The following is an 18,040-nucleotide window of genomic DNA, read 5'->3' as shown; positions in this document are numbered from 1 at the left end:
TGTCATATCTCGAGTAGGGTCGGACTTAACGATGACGATTCTACTCGATATCAGCATTTACAACTTTTAATAAAACCCATCACTAGCCTCAAAATTAAAGTTTTGCCATTTTATAATTAAAAATATGATATTTAAAAACTTTTTATAACAGATGGCGCCACACACGCAGTTTTGAATGTTGCCGGGAAAGTTAAGCAACTCGTTTCTGGATTTTTAAAATTTATGTGGTAAATCTTCAATAAAGTTATCGAAGATCCATAAATTTATTTTGTAAACATTTTTAAATTTTAATAACTTAATTCTGCATTATTTCGATCGTAAAATTATTATTATTCATTTTAAATTCTAATAAGCAAATAATTAAAAATATTATTTTCTTTAATATGCCGATAACTTACTTTTATCAAACTACGGTATATATCAAATGCCACATTTACTGGTACATTGAATATATTATTTACCTATTACAATTTAAAATAAATTATTATAATTTTACGATTGAAATAATGAAGAATTAAATCAAAATTTAAAAAAAAATTTTAAATAAAAAGAGGGGGAAAACTACTGTGCTGCCATCTAAGAATTAAGATTTAGAAATTGAATATTTATTTAAATTTACGATAAGATAGTGTTTATATCACAGGCGGGATTTTGAAATTAAATTATGATAATTTTTAAGAGTTAAATCAATTTAATAAAGATGTCGTTAATTATATTAGTCCGATAGAATTTAATCCCGATTCGGGAACCGGTAGCAGGAAAGAAACACGTAACCACGTGTTTTCCATTACTTTTTTCTTTAAAAATGAATAGGGATTTACGTATTGTGGCGAAAATTATAGATTCTTGTAAATTAACATTATTACGCAGGGCAGTCGTTAGTGTTTAAAGTATATTTGGTGTTTCTATAAATATGAATTTACAGATTAAATCGTATCTCTGATCGATACGGAACTTTGCCGTGATTGTAGATATTTCTATAGTAACGTCAATTAGAAAATGATAAGCGTGTTGTATTGATTATCGCGAAGTAATTACACGCAAAGATGTCGATATTAAAATTCAACGCCGTTATAATGGGAGGCCCGGGATCGGGAAAGGGTACCATTTCCTCTTTTATAGTAAAGCACTTTCAGTTAAAACATATTTCTATAGGTGATATGTTAAGGAATGAAATACAAGATAAAACAGGTATTGGTATTTATTACTAATGTTTCTGTTATGATTTAATGTTTTTATTAAATTATTACTTATGGGTGTGCAATCTTATGCACATTAAGTTATACCTCCAATTCCAATTTAATATTTCTTGTGTATAATTTATATTTTAAAAAAAATTACTGGTGGTGATCTGTTGCACGACAGTGCTCGACTTTGTTTCTAATGATTTTCCTCAAATTTTGTGACTTGAGGTGACTGATGTTGTGCTTTGTTGTTGGAACATGCAGTTACAGATTTATTATATTTGATTTACAAATTTCTAATTAATTTTGAAATTTTCTTGCTTGTGACTCGTCATATGCTCTATTTGATGTTTAAAAATTTATTAGATTACAGTACTCTTGAGGTGGTCCAAATTGATTGTCGAACAGCATCGTTTGAATTACCAGAGTTTTGTTTAGACCTGTCAAAAAAGAAAGTAAAAAAGGACAATGCACATGCATACACACATACAGGCACAATGCATATTTATACATGCAGTGGAACCTCTATATTTGTAATATTTCATGTTCATCACATTTTGATGACTTTTTTATTTTTCCATACTCATCAGTATTTTCTGTATTCGTTGTCATTCCCAATACCAGAAGTGGCACTACAATTGCACGCTCGTGCCAATCAGCTAGCCGTGTTAGCTAACTGTAGTTAATCAGTCTGCTTTGTACGGTCGTCGTGTTTGTTGTTGAGTTACTGAAAAATAATCAATGTGAGAAACAAAGTTCCAGTCACTCCAAAGTGGCACCCAAATGTTGCTATAGTCAACCAAAATACAAATACATTCAATGATAATGTAATTACCTACTTCTGAAAAGTTTTAAAAAGCAGACAAAAAAACACAATACTAGACAAGTTCTTTATTAAATTGAGTGCTACTGAATCATTGGCAAAACAGACCCCATGATCATAATTGGAATTGCCTAATGTTTTAATTGATATGTCTTCTTCTAAACAATAATACTGTTCTTTCCATTCTACCACTATATCTTCATTGTACTAAATAAATACAGTAAAGTTTTACAAACAATAATTTTTATTCTTGTATCTTTTTTTCAGATGGGAACGGATTAATTGAATATCAGTTATTTATTATGAGAAAAATTGTTTCTATCTTCATCATATTCCATATTTGTTAGGTCCTTGGGAACAGATTAATGATGAATATAGAGGTTCCACTGTATATATAATCTGTGTGATGGGTATATGGATTGTTCTGTCTACACTCAAAAAACTGATCATACTAAATAAAAAAAACTCTGACACCAATACCAGTTTAAAGTTTCAGTAAGTTTACTAATACTAGCTTTTTTTTTTCTGAATTGTTCATGTTAGCAGGGTTCTATGTAAAGGAAAGGAAGTTAAAAAAGGTTATAGACATAATATAAAAAAATTTGTATAATATATTTATCTATTTGGTACTGTACATATGGTTAAAATATGTAGAACATTAATTTTGCAAATTTGTCATATTTTCAAAAAATAATGTATGATTTCTTTTTGTCTATGGCTGGAACATTTGACAGAAAATTAAACAAAAGTGATTTGGAATAAGTGGAGTCCAGATAAACATGGGTTCACATTAATGAGAGTGCATTCTATTTGAAAATTTTTAAAATTATCTGAAAAATAAAAATATTTTTTTCAAATATAGCTACTTTTATATCAGAAAGAAACTAAATAGATAATCTGAGTTCCATTTACATTTCATAAATTATTATTTTATAGAATGACAAATATATAATACTTACCTAATATTTGCTTACTCTAATAATATATAATAATCAAAATGAAAATTTTCAGTAAACTTATTGTTTTATTATTGATGAAACAATGAAAAATTTTGATCAATTTCTTATTTATTCATTTAACTATTTTCTTAAGGTTTCAATAATCATTAAATCATTTAATATGTTATATAAATATAAAATTCATCAATTTAATCTACAAAATGACATATAGATCTGACATCTTAGATTTAAGTTATTAGCATAATTAGTAGCCACTATAGGGAGGGTGGGGATGAAAGGGACAAAATTCATATTTTTATTTTTCACTGAAAAAGTTTACTTCTAATCAGTTTTATTTTTAGTGCAAAAGATTCATTAGACGTTTACTTTATTCTGACCATATTGTGAATTCATCCTATTATACTGGTAGTTGAACATTTTCATATTTTTAAAGACCTCTCCAGGTGTCCTTTTCATTCCCATGTCTGGGTTGAAAGGGATTACCCGCATTTTAATGTAAAACTTGGAATTAGCTATCTCAATGTTTTCAAATTTCATTATAACTGAAAAGTGATAGGCTAGAGACTAAAATTTTAAAAAATTACAGTTTTAATAATATGAATTTTGTGACATCACAACTATTTTAAACAGTTAAAGATTATCAATATTTTTAAAACAAAGAATATCAAATCTTTTCAAACAAAGAACAATAACTAAAGAATATCACAATCAGTAGGCTATCACATAATTAAACTGTCTTTCTTTGGTCAATAGAATGTTTTTCGCAATTTATCCCAGCTGATATGAGGTGAAATCAATGGGAAATGTAATGATTGCTTGCTCTTGCCGTTCCTCCTGCTTGGGATGGATGGGGTAGTTTTAAAACTATATTTTCCATGGTGACATCACTGATATTTTCCTCCTCAGGAAATATAAACTTGAAACATCCCAATATTTTTTTCATAAACTTGACTTTCAAGTCTTTATCACTCAGTTTCTTCAAAACTTTTCCCACGAAGTAAACAACAACAAGATTTTTTTTGCAAATCTTACTAAAACGAGCCATCTAAGAATTAAGATTTAGAAATTGAATATTTATTTAAATTTACGATAAGATAGTGTTTATATCACAGGCGGGATTTTGAAATTAAATTATGATAATTTTTAAGAGTTAAATCAATTTAATAAAAATGTCGTTAATTATATTAGTCCGATAGAATTTAATCCCGATTCGGGAACCGGTAGCAGGAAAGAAACACGTAACCACGTGTTTTCCATTACTTTTTTCTTTAAAAATGAATAGGGATTTACGTATTGTGGCGAAAATTATAGATTCTTGTAAATTAACATTATTACGCAGGGCAGTCGTTAGTGTTTAAAGTATATTTGGTGTTTCTATAAATATGAATTTACAGATTAAATCGTATCTCTGATCGATACGGAACTTTGCCGTGATTGTAGATATTTCTATAGTAACGTCAATTAGAAAATGATAAGCGTGTTGTATTGATTATCGCGAAGTAATTACACGCAAAGATGTCGATATTAAAATTCAACGCCGTTATAATGGGAGGCCCGGGATCGGGAAAGGGTACCATTTCCTCTTTTATAGTAAAGCACTTTCAGTTAAAACATATTTCTATAGGTGATATGTTAAGGAATGAAATACAAGATAAAACAGGTATTGGTATTTATTACTAATGTTTCTGTTATGATTTAATGTTTTTATTAAATTATTACTTATGGGTGTGCAATCTTATGCACATTAAGTTATACCTCCAATTCCAATTTAATATTTCTTGTGTATAATTTATATTTTAAAAAAAATTACTGGTGGTGATCTGTTGCACGACAGTGCTCGACTTTGTTTCGAATGATTTTCCTCAAATTTTGTGACTTGAGGTGACTGATGTTGTGCTTTGTTGTTGGAACATGCAGTTACAGATTTATTATATTTGATTTACAAATTTCTAATTAATTTTGAAATTTTCTTGCTTGTGACTCGTCATATGCTCTATTTGATGTTTAAAAATTTATTAGATTACAGTACTCTTGAGGTGGTCCAAATTGATTGTCGAACAGCATCGTTTGAATTACCAGAGTTTTGTTTAGACCTGTCAAAAAAGAAAGTAAAAAAGGACAATGCACATGCATACACACATACAGGCACAATGCATATTTATACATGCAGTGGAACCTCTATATTTGTAATATTTCATGTTCATCACATTTTGATGACTTTTTTATTTTTCCATACTCATCAGTATTTTCTGTATTCGTTGTCATTCCCAATACCAGAAGTGGCACTACAATTGCACGCTCGTGCCAATCAGCTAGCCGTGTTAGCTAACTGTAGTTAATCAGTCTGCTTTGTACGGTCGTCGTGTTTGTTGTTGAGTTACTGAAAAATAATCAATGTGAGAAACAAAGTTCCAGTCACTCCAAAGTGGCACCCAAATGTTGCTATAGTCAACCAAAATACAAATACATTCAATGATAATGTAATTACCTACTTCTGAAAAGTTTTAAAAAGCAGACAAAAAAACACAATACTAGACAAGTTCTTTATTAAATTGAGTGCTACTGAATCATTGGCAAAACAGACCCCATGATCATAATTGGAATTGCCTAATGTTTTAATTGATATGTCTTCTTCTAAACAATAATACTGTTCTTTCCATTCTACCACTATATCTTCATTGTACTAAATAAATACAGTAAAGTTTTACAAACAATAATTTTTATTCTTGTATCTTTTTTTCAGATGGGAACGGATTAATTGAATATCAGTTATTTATTATGAGAAAAATTGTTTCTATCTTCATCATATTCCATATTTGTTAGGTCCTTGGGAACAGATTAATGATGAATATAGAGGTTCCACTGTATATATAATCTGTGTGATGGGTATATGGATTGTTCTGTCTACACTCAAAAAACTGATCATACTAAATAAAAAAAACTCTGACACCAATACCAGTTTAAAGTTTCAGTAAGTTTACTAATACTAGCTTTTTTTTTTCTGAATTGTTCATGTTAGCAGGGTTCTATGTAAAGGAAAGGAAGTTAAAAAAGGTTATAGACATAATATAAAAAAATTTGTATAATATATTTATCTATTTGGTACTGTACATATGGTTAAAATATGTAGAACATTAATTTTGCAAATTTGTCATATTTTCAAAAAATAATGTATGATTTCTTTTTGTCTATGGCTGGAACATTTGACAGAAAATTAAACAAAAGTGATTTGGAATAAGTGGAGTCCAGATAAACATGGGTTCACATTAATGAGAGTGCATTCTATTTGAAAATTTTTAAAATTATCTGAAAAATAAAAATATTTTTTTCAAATATAGCTACTTTTATATCAGAAAGAAACTAAATAGATAATCTGAGTTCCATTTACATTTCATAAATTATTATTTTATAGAATGACAAATATATAATACTTACCTAATATTTGCTTACTCTAATAATATATAATAATCAAAATGAAAATTTTCAGTAAACTTATTGTTTTATTATTGATGAAACAATGAAAAATTTTGATCAATTTCTTATTTATTCATTTAACTATTTTCTTAAGGTTTCAATAATCATTAAATCATTTAATATGTTATATAAATATAAAATTCATCAATTTAATCTACAAAATGACATATAGATCTGACATCTTAGATTTAAGTTATTAGCATAATTAGTAGCCACTATAGGGAGGGTGGGGATGAAAGGGACAAAATTCATATTTTTATTTTTCACTGAAAAAGTTTACTTCTAATCAGTTTTATTTTTAGTGCAAAAGATTCATTAGACGTTTACTTTATTCTGACCATATTGTGAATTCATCCTATTATACTGGTAGTTGAACATTTTCATATTTTTAAAGACCTCTCCAGGTGTCCTTTTCATTCCCATGTCTGGGTTGAAAGGGATTACCCGCATTTTAATGTAAAACTTGGAATTAGCTATCTCAATGTTTTCAAATTTCATTATAACTGAAAAGTGATAGGCTAGAGACTAAAATTTTAAAAAATTACAGTTTTAATAATATGAATTTTGTGACATCACAACTATTTTAAACAGTTAAAGATTATCAATATTTTTAAAACAAAGAATATCAAATCTTTTCAAACAAAGAACAATAACTAAAGAATATCACAATCAGTAGGCTATCACATAATTAAACTGTCTTTCTTTGGTCAATAGAATGTTTTTCGCAATTTATCCCAGCTGATATGAGGTGAAATCAATGGGAAATGTAATGATTGCTTGCTCTTGCCGTTCCTCCTGCTTGGGATGGATGGGGTAGTTTTAAAACTATATTTTCCATGGTGACATCACTGATATTTTCCTCCTCAGGAAATATAAACTTGAAACATCCCAATATTTTTTTCATAAACTTGACTTTCAAGTCTTTATCACTCAGTTTCTTCAAAACTTTTCCCACGAAGTAAACAACAACAAGATTTTTTTTGCAAATCTTACTAAAACGAAATCATTGGGCTGAACATGTTTGACAGTGTTTTCAATATCAGATCCCTCACTTGATGTTGCATCAGACGTTGAGGAAGAGCTGCTTTGAGATCTTTCATCTTCACTTTCAGTTTCTTCTGGAATATGTTGCAACAGCTGCTTTTTAGATTTTGTCCTCATTGATGATGCTTGCATTAAATACGATGTTAATTCTGTCTCCCGTTCTGTAGTAAAAACTTTCCTGTTACCCACATGCAGTGAATACACTATATTGTCTTTTTTATATTTTGAAACAAGTTTAGCCAAATGCAATTTTGCAATTCCGTGGGCACTGGCTGTAGCCTTGATTGATGCTTCTTTTTTAACAACTTCAATTATTGCCCCCTTGAATCACTTCTGGCGTCTCACGTTCTTTCTGTTTCTTTTTTTTTATACTTTTGAGGCAATTTTTTTCTATTAAAAAAATTTAGCATTAGAACATGCCAAAAATGTCAAAATGGGGTTGAAAGGGACATATCCCATTCATTCCTATTTTACTATCCCTTTCAACCCCCAGGGCTCAAACAACCAAAACTACAAATTAACTTTCTGACAGTGAAATATAATTTAAAACTGATTAAATAAACATATTTTAGAGGTTTCAAAGTAATTATCCTGATTTAAGTACATTATCCAAGTTTTTTCATTTCTTACATTTAGGGGTAAAATCTCAAACATACTCAGAGATTTTACCCCTAAATGTAAGAAATGAAAAAACTTACTTTTGCATGCGTTTTCTGCTTATCCAGGCATTCCAAATACTGGTACTATGTATTGGACCCTACAAACATGTGAAAACTATGGACTATTAGTTTCATCTATCCATGAAATAGTGAAGCTCCATAACTAATTTAGCAGCAAGTTATAGAGGCTGTTCCTTTCATCCCCACCCTCCCCTACAACTCTGTCAAAATATTGGAATAAGTATTAAAAACCAGTAGCACAACTCTTTCTAAAATACAGTTGCAGATTAATGAGGAGTAATTAGTATAAACATATATATTAAGCTTTCCAATGGTACTAAACATTATTTATTTATTCTGGTTTTTGATGATAAAATAATCACATTGTAGGAAAAATACTGGAATACTTTAATTCCAGTGCCAAAATAATAGAATAATACATTAAACCTGCAAAAGTGACTGTTCTGTATGCAAATTAGTCTTGGAAACTTATTTGCATAAACAATGTGTTAACTGTTTTCTTCAAATTGAAGTAAAATGTCTTAAAGAAATGAACTTTTGGTTAAACAGAAATAGCAATTGTTTCACTAAGAGATAAAGGTGAAGCACATAAAGTTATAGCATATATCATTAGTTGCATTACTGTTTGAAAAGATAAAGTGCAATCTTGATTTTGGCTTTGAGAATGTCAGGAGAAATGCAGGATAAAAAAAAGATGCACATCTGCTTTAGAAGACCACCAGTTAAAATGAATTGTGAAAGCCATCCTTTTCTAAACCTGTAAACAATATCATTTGTGGAAAACTCATGGCAGCAAAATATTTCTAACAACAACTGCCAGAAGATTGCATGAGATGGTAATGAATTGTTAATAAAATCTTGCATTTTGATACATATTTGCACAGAAGAAACAACAAGTTAAATGGTGCACAGAACATATTTGCTGGAACGAAGAGCAATGGTCATATGTGATTTTTGATGATGAGTTGAGAGTTTTTGTTTCCTATGGATACCAAGGTATAAAGGTTTGGAAAACAAAACACAAACACGAAGTCTTCCTTCCAGCTACTGTGAAAAGTGAGTAAAGTTTCTAGAGTGCAATGATCTTAGTAGTAAAGACATTGGAAAACGGACAGTGCTGCATGTGATTATAAATTCAACAGTACAGTGGTACCTCAGGATATGAAATTAATCCGTTCTGACACTGAGATCGTATCATGAAAATGTCATAAGGTGAATCATTTTTCCCCATATGATTACATGTAAAACCAAATAATTTGTCCCAACACGAAAAAAAACACTCAAAGCTAAGTAGTACATTAAAAAAAATAAACTATAGTAAGGAAAACACTAAAAAATGCATTTTGTAATTGTAAATGTATAAATAACCATAGTAGAATAATAATTGATAAAAAAAATGTAGTTTTATTTGCACTTTATCTTTGAGGATAGACAACGGTGGAGGTGTAAACTGGTGGCAGAAGAGAGGGAGAAGGGAAATGATACTAAAACTTAACTTACATAACATAATGTAACAATAACTTAAAAATAACTTAGAAAAGATTTTAAAAAATTAGTGTTGTTTTATTTTCTATTTTATTTTTTTTAATTTTTATTCACTGCTTTTTGCTTTCTTTCCTTCACTTCTACCAGCACTGACTGGATAGAGGTCGCTTGGTAGAATATCTATCCAAAGAGGTTTGGCTTTGCCTACTTTTTAAAATGTTTCTAAAATGACTTAGGCAAATGTCATTACTCTGAGCAGCAATATGGCCAGTGTGAACCTTTTCGGGATGTTTCTTTTCAATAAAATCAATCACTTTCTGATAATACCTCAAGATTTCCTTTATCGAGTGAGATCCTTCCATGACGAAGCAAACACGTGGACTGAGACCAACGAACAGAAGTGAATAAAAAATGGCACTGCGAACTAATGTAATGTTGTATGGTGAGTTTTTGTTCGTATTGTGGAGCAAAAATATGTTCAAATTTTATGTTGTATCCTGAAAATTTTGTATGCTGGGGCGTTTGTATGCTGAGGTACCACTGTATATCAAGAAATTTTGAAACATTTTATATTACCTTCAATGGGAAACCTGTTTGATGATGCCAATTGCATTTCCAACATGACAATGTTCCAGCTTGTGCATTATCCTCTATTATTATTATTATTATTATTATTATTATTATTATTATTGTTATTATTTTTTTTTAAGGCCCTTTTCCACTCTGAGAGTACTAAAGAGCCAGAGAATGTTATGCATGGAAGAGTGTATTGTTGGTTAGTAAAAGATGTCCTAAGATGGGCTCATAAAGAAAACCTAGTCCCCCATGTAAATTTATGAGCCCTAGTCTTTAGGGCTCATAAATTCACGTGTTGTGTTCTGTTTTATTCTTTATTCTGCATGTTATGTGTTTTGTTTGTGCTATTTTTACACTTACCATATATTAATACAGTAGAGTGTCGTTTATCCGAATCAATTGGGGACTGGGGTTGTTCGGATAACTTATTTTTCAGATAACCGATTATGTACGAAAAAATACATTAACCTATCCCGTGTTGAAATTTTTCTCCATTGCGTGTCGCTTTGCGTTGAATTTTCGTCGATGTTAAGCCTAATGTAAACTTTTTAAAATAATAATCGTGGCTATCGTTAAAAATTATTTCTTTATTTTTTACAAACAAAATAAATATATTGAAAAATATAAAAACAAAAATAAATTTATAATTTGGAAGTTATCTAGTATCAAAAACGCTCGATTCAGCACGACACACAGTACTCAGAAAAACACCACACAAAAGTAACAGTGCTGCTAGCTAAAACACATACACAAACAAAAAATATTGGAGTAGCCCAAGATATAGCCAAAGACTGCAACACCACAGCACTAGCGAAAATTTAAATTTGCTGACTGGAATTCTTTCAGATAAACGACGCTCTACTCTATATGTTTTGCAAGAATAAATAAAGTGAGATAGGAAAATATGCAGATTGTTAGTCCTAACCAACCAGATCTAACTTTTGTTCTGGATTATCCAAAGACATTGAGAAAAGGAAGATAGTGGTGAGGAATCCAGTTTGTTCTCTCAAGAAACTGTTAGAAAATGTGTAAAAAGGTTTTGTAAAACTGATTTAAAGAAGTTCTAGCTTTCCGTGCATGGTGAGGAATTTATTGATAATTGTTTCTAGAAATTTGGAAACAAATTTTGATAGAAATAATTTATTAAGCAAATGAAATATGGATACATGTACAGAATGCTACTTTTGTTAATTAAAAATTAATAATAATAATAATAATAATATAAATGTGAAGATAAACAGCACATGTCCAGTAAGAACCTCAGGTTGTCAGTAGGTTTTATAAAAAGTAAAGCAGAATTTCTCTAAATGCAGCTCAAATTATTTTTAAAGTGGCCCAAAAAGTAGTAAGTTGCTCAAATGTAGTAGCCTAGAGCCTACAAATATCTCACTCTGCTACTTGTAGCCCAATCTTTCAATCCCAAAACTCAGTCATATTTTATGAGATGAGGAAAAAAAAGGTTAGGTGACACCCAAAAATGTGTTAGTATAAAAGCAACACATTTTTGACTAAATTAGAATCGTTCTTGGTCTATTGTTCTCTTATAGCATGGAGGCACTTTGATCTAAACAAAAGAGTTAACATATACATATCACAGTTTGGACAGAATTTTCACTTCAAATTTCTAAGTAGCTGTATTTCAAAGTAACCAAATTTCTTAATGTGCAAATCTCTATATTTCCAGTCAGGACAAAAGTACAGTTACAAACTAATGGGATTTTGAACTATCTGAGTTCAATCTAACAGGGATTTCATGTAATAATAACAACTATTTTAATTTATTAAATGATAAAGTCTGATGTTATAANACACTCAAAAAACTGATCATACTAAATAAAAAAAACTCTGACACCAATACCAGTTTAAAGTTTCAGTAAGTTTACTAATACTAGCTTTTTTTTTTCTGAATTGTTCATGTTAGCAGGGTTCTATGTAAAGGAAAGGAAGTTAAAAAAGGTTATAGACATAATATAAAAAAATTTGTATAATATATTTATCTATTTGGTACTGTACATATGGTTAAAATATGTAGAACATTAATTTTGCAAATTTGTCATATTTGTAGATGCCGGAAACGAAGCAAAAAAGTTTATCGAGAAAGGAAAATTAGTTCCCGATGATTTAGCAATAAGATTATTTTCTTCACAAATATCTTCTTTGATAAAGAGTAACAGTCCTAGCTTATTACTTGATGGGAAGTATATCTTTTCTATTGAAAGTTCAATTAAAAATTAAGTCTAAATAGAAATTGAATAACGTCTTAATTAAAAATATATAAATAGGATTTCCTCGTACCGTTCCACAAGCAAAATATCTGGATGAAATTCTTCCGGTTTCTTGCGTTATTAAACTGGATGTTCCAGATGACATTATCATAGAGAGAGTGAAAGGAAGATATATACATCTTTCAAGCGGAAGAGTTTATCATACTGAATTCAATCCACCTAAAGTAGCCGTGAGTATATTATTATATCATATCATATCAATAAGTTATTATGTATTAAATATGAATTTTGTCAAAGTAGTCAATATATTGGAAAAGTTTAATATATGTAAAATGTTATAAAATGATGATGCAAACATTTTCAGCTTATGTTGAATGAAAATATTTGCAATTAAATGTTATGTTAAATGTTTAGTTCACTGTGAATTATATATGATTAGATCTGTTTGTTAATAGTTCAATTCAACAAGTTAATTCTAACATGGACAATACTTTTGAGGGCAACATGATGATATGAAAATGCTAAACTAAATAAGTTTTATAACCTCCAAATCTAAGACAATTTGTTCTTTCTTTACAGTTTGTTTCAATCTTTATAATTCAGTTAAAATTAAAATGTTGATTTATCTTAAAATATTGTAAATATAGTATGACACTGATTTATGGGTACTCAATATATGTAAATTTGATACAAGTTGTTTCATTTTCTCTCTCTCTCTCTCTCTCTCAATTTATAAGATGAGATTCTCAATACAAGTGCTGATTGATATTTATGAGAACAAAATATTGTAACCACAAATGAAACCAGATTGAAATTTTCTTGGGTTCCAATTATATGACTCATGGGTTCCAGTCTTTTTGTTTGTTCATTCAAGCTGTGTCTATTCTCTGGGATAGTGTTATCTTTTCCAAAGTTGTACAGTTTAATGAACTTTGCCCAGTAAAAATGCTTAAAGTGGCTTTATTAAAGAACAATTTAGTGACTTCTACTTTAAATTAGTGCAGTAGACAAAATTCAAGATGGTTGCCATGAGGCAGAATACTTGTAAAATTTTTTGGACTGAAGACTATGTATGTTATTTGTTACTTTTGATATTACAATGTTTATATTATTAGCTACAATTATGAGTTAGCATTGATTTATACAAAATAGCATTTACAAACTGTGAAGCAGCACTAGTAGAGCTGCTTCCTTCAAAACCATAAATTATTTAAAGCACCTTGACTAAAACAATTTTACACTATCTCTGCATTACAGATTACAGATCTTTTCTATTGGTGATAAAGTTGTCTATTAATTAATGAAATTGTAATTTTACTCTATTTTACATTTTCTGCTCGTTTATTGTCTTAACCGACTATTGTTTTCTTACCATAACTTATTAAAATTTCTTTATTTAATGTGTTTGCTTCTCTTATGTTGTATACACTTCTCTCATTTCATGTTAAACTTTTTTACATCAATAATTAACTTAATAAACACTTTCATTTATTTTATTTAGAATCAGTGGTTAATAGGTCAATAAATATTTTGTATCACTTATATTATTTGGAAATATGGATAGAGTGAGTGGATTATGCTGGAGTGAGGATCAAATTTTGACCAAAATAAATAATAGAAATGCTTATTCCTATTTATAAGTTTTTAACTTATAAGAGGTTTTCAGGATCACTATGTTTCTGAAAACATTATTTATCAAATTATCTTTAAATGTGATTTACACAAATTGATAGGATCACAGTGTAGGTCAGAATCTCATTTTAGAGATTGAGTATTTTTAATATGCAAAAAAATATATAATAATAATATAATAAAAGAAAAGGTTACTTTGTACTTTTGTTAATTAATAACAACAGAATATCCTCAGATTGATTTATATAATCTTGTATTATAAAAATATCAGAAATGATAAATTAGGAAATTGCATAAAAACAAAATTATCTATAAGTATTTTAATTAATAATAATAATGTAAATATTATTATTATTATTTTCCATAGAAATTAAACTAAAAAAATTTATACTTTCACAAAAACCTTCGTAACTCCAGTGATACTTGCTTTATACATTAGCGAACGTTTTCGACCCCCATCCGGGTCTTCATCAGGCTATGTTTATAAGGAATTCGAATGCGTATGGAACAGAACATTAAAACAAACTTTAAGCGATTCAAAATTTCGAAAAACAAACTTAAGAATAAACACGGAACGTTGCGCACGCGCAACCACTCATTTGCGAAACGGCTTCGCAACGGAAAGGTTGCAATTGACTTGAAACACGCACCGGGGTATACACCGTCCCTATGTGGGATGACAGATTTAACAACCGTTTGGTTTATGTGGGATCAACCAAACGCTCCCTTCACAAACAGCTTCGGGAGCATAAATACAATATTGACAATAAAAAACACACCACCGCCCTATCAATGGTTGCCACGGAACCGGGAATCACGGCTTACTTACAAAGTGCCCGTATGATCAGGATCTCATCATACAGATCAACTGAAAGCCATGGAGACTCTTGAAATATATAAAGCAGGTTTACGCAGCACGTGCATTAATTCCAGGGATGCAGTCGGGATATCAGGCGCGTGAAAGTTTTGTTATGAGGGAAACCACCCCTGTAACTGATTTGTTGAATTTCCTATTTTTGGTTGTGTTCGCCGTTAATTATATCATTAAGGAATTAGCCATATGATCTGATATTGTAACTTTTTTAAATATTACAGTTTTTAGATAAATTGATAATTGTACAAAATGGAGAAAATGAGTTTATCTTAATCTAAACTAAATGATACAAAACAAAATTTTTAATTTTCTGCAACGGATTAAATTATAACAAATGTTTTTGACTACTTTCGGCAGCTATTCTTGGACTTAAGAAAGTTAACTAAGACTAAACATAACTGTCTCTTTTCAATTAGTTGATTTAACATGTTGACTGCCATGGTACTTTTCAGGATTCTGGTGTAAAAAGCCAACTTAATTTAATTATATTATATTATTAAAAACTCTAATTATAGTACATAGTAATCATCAAAAGCATATAGAATGGTTTTTTTTTTTTAAAAAAAGATCTTATGAATTATCCCATAGTTGGCTTATGTAACAGAAAGCTTTTTGCTACAGCCAAGTCAGAGATAAGCATCTAAATTCGTTAGTAATAAATCAGATAGAGTTGAGCACATCACATTTACGTCTTTCTTGAGTGTGTTGTTTTATAATTATTTTTATAATCAAATTATAAATACACCAATATGGATAAGAAAAGACCACTGACTGGAAAACAACTTAATTACTATATTAATCTAAGTGATTCAGAATCCAATGAGATTTTTGGCGAGGATGGTAACAATAGTAGTGATTATGTACCTTCTGAGGATTCAAGTGAGGACAGTGATGATGAAGTCGTCTCTGAACCTGAAGGCAATCATGATGCTTCTCAAGCAACCACATCAAATCCAAACAATAATTTGTGGACAGAAAATCAACAACATCCTGAACTATTTATTTTCCAAGAAAATATTGGTTTGAAATTGGATACGACAAATCTTACAGTGCAAATGCTGGTGGACTTATTTTTTCAGAAGAATTTGCATTACTTTTTCAGAAGAATTGCATTACTAGTCGAACAAACAAATTTGTATGCTGCACATGAAATTGCAAAACATAAAGAAATAAAAAAATCTGAAAAGGTATTACAATGGAAAGACGTCAGCACTGCAGAAATAAAAGTTTTTATTGGACTTGTATTACAAATGGGCCCTTGTTCTTTTCCTTCAATAGAACATTACTGGAGTACAAACAAACTGTATAATATAATGTTTTGGTGATCACATATGAGTCAAAATAAATTCCAATTGTTACTGCGTTTTATTCATCTAGTTGAAAGCTCAATACCATCTTCCAACAGATTATATAAGGTATGACCGATACTAAATCATTTCAATAATATCATGCACCAAAACTATGTGCCAGATAAAAATATGTGTACTGACAAATCAATGATGATGTGGCATGAAAGATTGTATTTTCGCCAGTACATAAAAAATAAAAAACACAAATACAGTGTCAAACTGTATGAATTATGTGAATCTGATGGTGTTATGAAAATAACAATTTACAGCAGAAAATCTGAGGGAATTGACAATAAGATTACTGTCAGTTCCCTCAGATAGTCACACTACTGATGATGCCTTACACTTACTTGAGGACTATCTCAATAAGAGATATACAGTATACATAGATAATTAATATAATTCTGTTGCTCTTACGAAATTACTGACTACACGAAAAACTTTGTGTGTGGAACTCTATGAAATAACAAAGGGGGGATCCCAGAGATGTGGTAAAAAGGGGGAGTTTATTTAGCAGCAAAATGGTCCTGTTACTGTATGTAAATCGAAAGACAAATGAGAAGTCCTTACCATTTCAAACATGCATGTTGTTAAAATGGTAGAGGTGTTCAATTGCAATGGAAAACGTTTGATGAAACTGAATATAATTCGAGATTACAATCAAGGAATGTCTGGCATTGACCAATCAGATCAAATGCTATTGTACTACACAGCTCTAAGAAAGACTATTAGATGGCCCAAAAAGGTTGCATTACATATTATAGAGATATATATACACAATGCACACAACTTTTTCAAAAAGCAACTTCTTCTAAAATAAAACTTATAAAGTTTAGAGAAGCATTTGTCAACACATTGATTGGAGAAGAGATTCAACCAGTTTGAAAAAAAAAATTAGATTGCAAGAGCTTCATTATTTACAGAGTATCCCACCTACCGAAAAAAAAAAACAGCATCTGACAAAGCCATGTTGAAAATGTACCAAAGATAAAAAAACACCGAGAAACGTGTTATTTCTGTCTCTGTCCAGAGAAGCCAACCCTTTGTGTGAAAGATTGCTTTAAAAATTATCACAAACAATAAAAAAATTCTTTTGCTTTTGAATAAACTTTTTCTGATTATATTTTCTGTTCATTTATTAATAAATGCTCTGTTCATGTAAGCCAACCTTGATTTTTTGTTCTTGCCCTGAGGCTATCTACGAATATTTCACTGATATACTACAAATTTCATCGTAGCTGCACAAATATGGCAAGTAAAAAACTATGAGATAACTCGTAGGTGGTGTCCTAGGCAATAATGCAAACTACGAGTTGTAGTTGGCAGTCAACATGTTAAACATAAAGATTGCTACAGATGATAGTTGTGAAAACACTAATTTAATCCTTTGCTGGCTATTAAAGGATCGTTTTCAGTTTAATATTTTATTTAATGGATGCAGTTATGTTGGAATCAATGAATAAATATTTCTTCTTGCAATGAAACTTTCTTTTTAATACAAAAAAAAATATAAGCAATTGCTTTTTAATTACATTAACATTAATCTAATCTTTCATTTAATAATAATATAATGTTTTATTAATTTTATCTACATAATTAATAAATAAAGTTATGTGACAAATCCAATTTAGTTATCAGAGACGTATTTATTCTCAGATAAGGATTTTTAAAACAAAGTCTATGTAACTTATGTGATTGAAAAACATCATACAAAACAGTAAACTGTTAAGATTAT

General features: G+C 29.6%; 2 protein-coding genes across 3 annotated transcripts in view; both read left to right on the top strand.

The window, feature by feature from the left end:
• Positions 1 to 708: 708 nt before the first annotated feature.
• Positions 709 to 18,040, top strand: part of LOC111632706 (GTP:AMP phosphotransferase AK3, mitochondrial-like) — a 21,984-nt gene continuing 4,652 nt past the window's right edge. The window contains exons 1-3 of one of the 2 annotated variants that reach the window (XM_023377208.1): positions 709 to 1,191; positions 12,291 to 12,419; positions 12,508 to 12,680. In XM_023377208.1, the coding sequence (XP_023232976.1) occupies positions 1,047 to 1,191; positions 12,291 to 12,419; positions 12,508 to 12,680 (447 nt within the window). In that variant the 5' untranslated portion in view covers positions 709 to 1,046. Of the gene's footprint in view, positions 1,192 to 4,032; positions 4,627 to 12,290; positions 12,420 to 12,507; positions 12,681 to 18,040 lie in introns of those variants that run through there. The other variant, XM_023377207.1, reaches the window with a different exon arrangement.
• On the top strand, positions 15,564 to 17,688 carry LOC111632707 (piggyBac transposable element-derived protein 4-like). The gene has a single exon (XM_023377209.1). The coding sequence runs from the start codon at positions 15,706 to 15,708 to the stop codon at positions 16,279 to 16,281; it is 576 nt and encodes a 191-aa protein (XP_023232977.1). The 5' UTR covers positions 15,564 to 15,705; the 3' UTR covers positions 16,282 to 17,688.

Source organism: Centruroides sculpturatus, unplaced genomic scaffold, assembly GCF_000671375.1.
Source record: "Centruroides sculpturatus isolate CEXI.00-Female unplaced genomic scaffold, Cexi_2.0 scaffold787, whole genome shotgun sequence".
Lineage (NCBI taxonomy): Eukaryota > Metazoa > Arthropoda > Arachnida > Scorpiones > Buthidae > Centruroides > Centruroides sculpturatus.
This window is presented reverse-complemented; position numbering and strand designations above follow the sequence as displayed.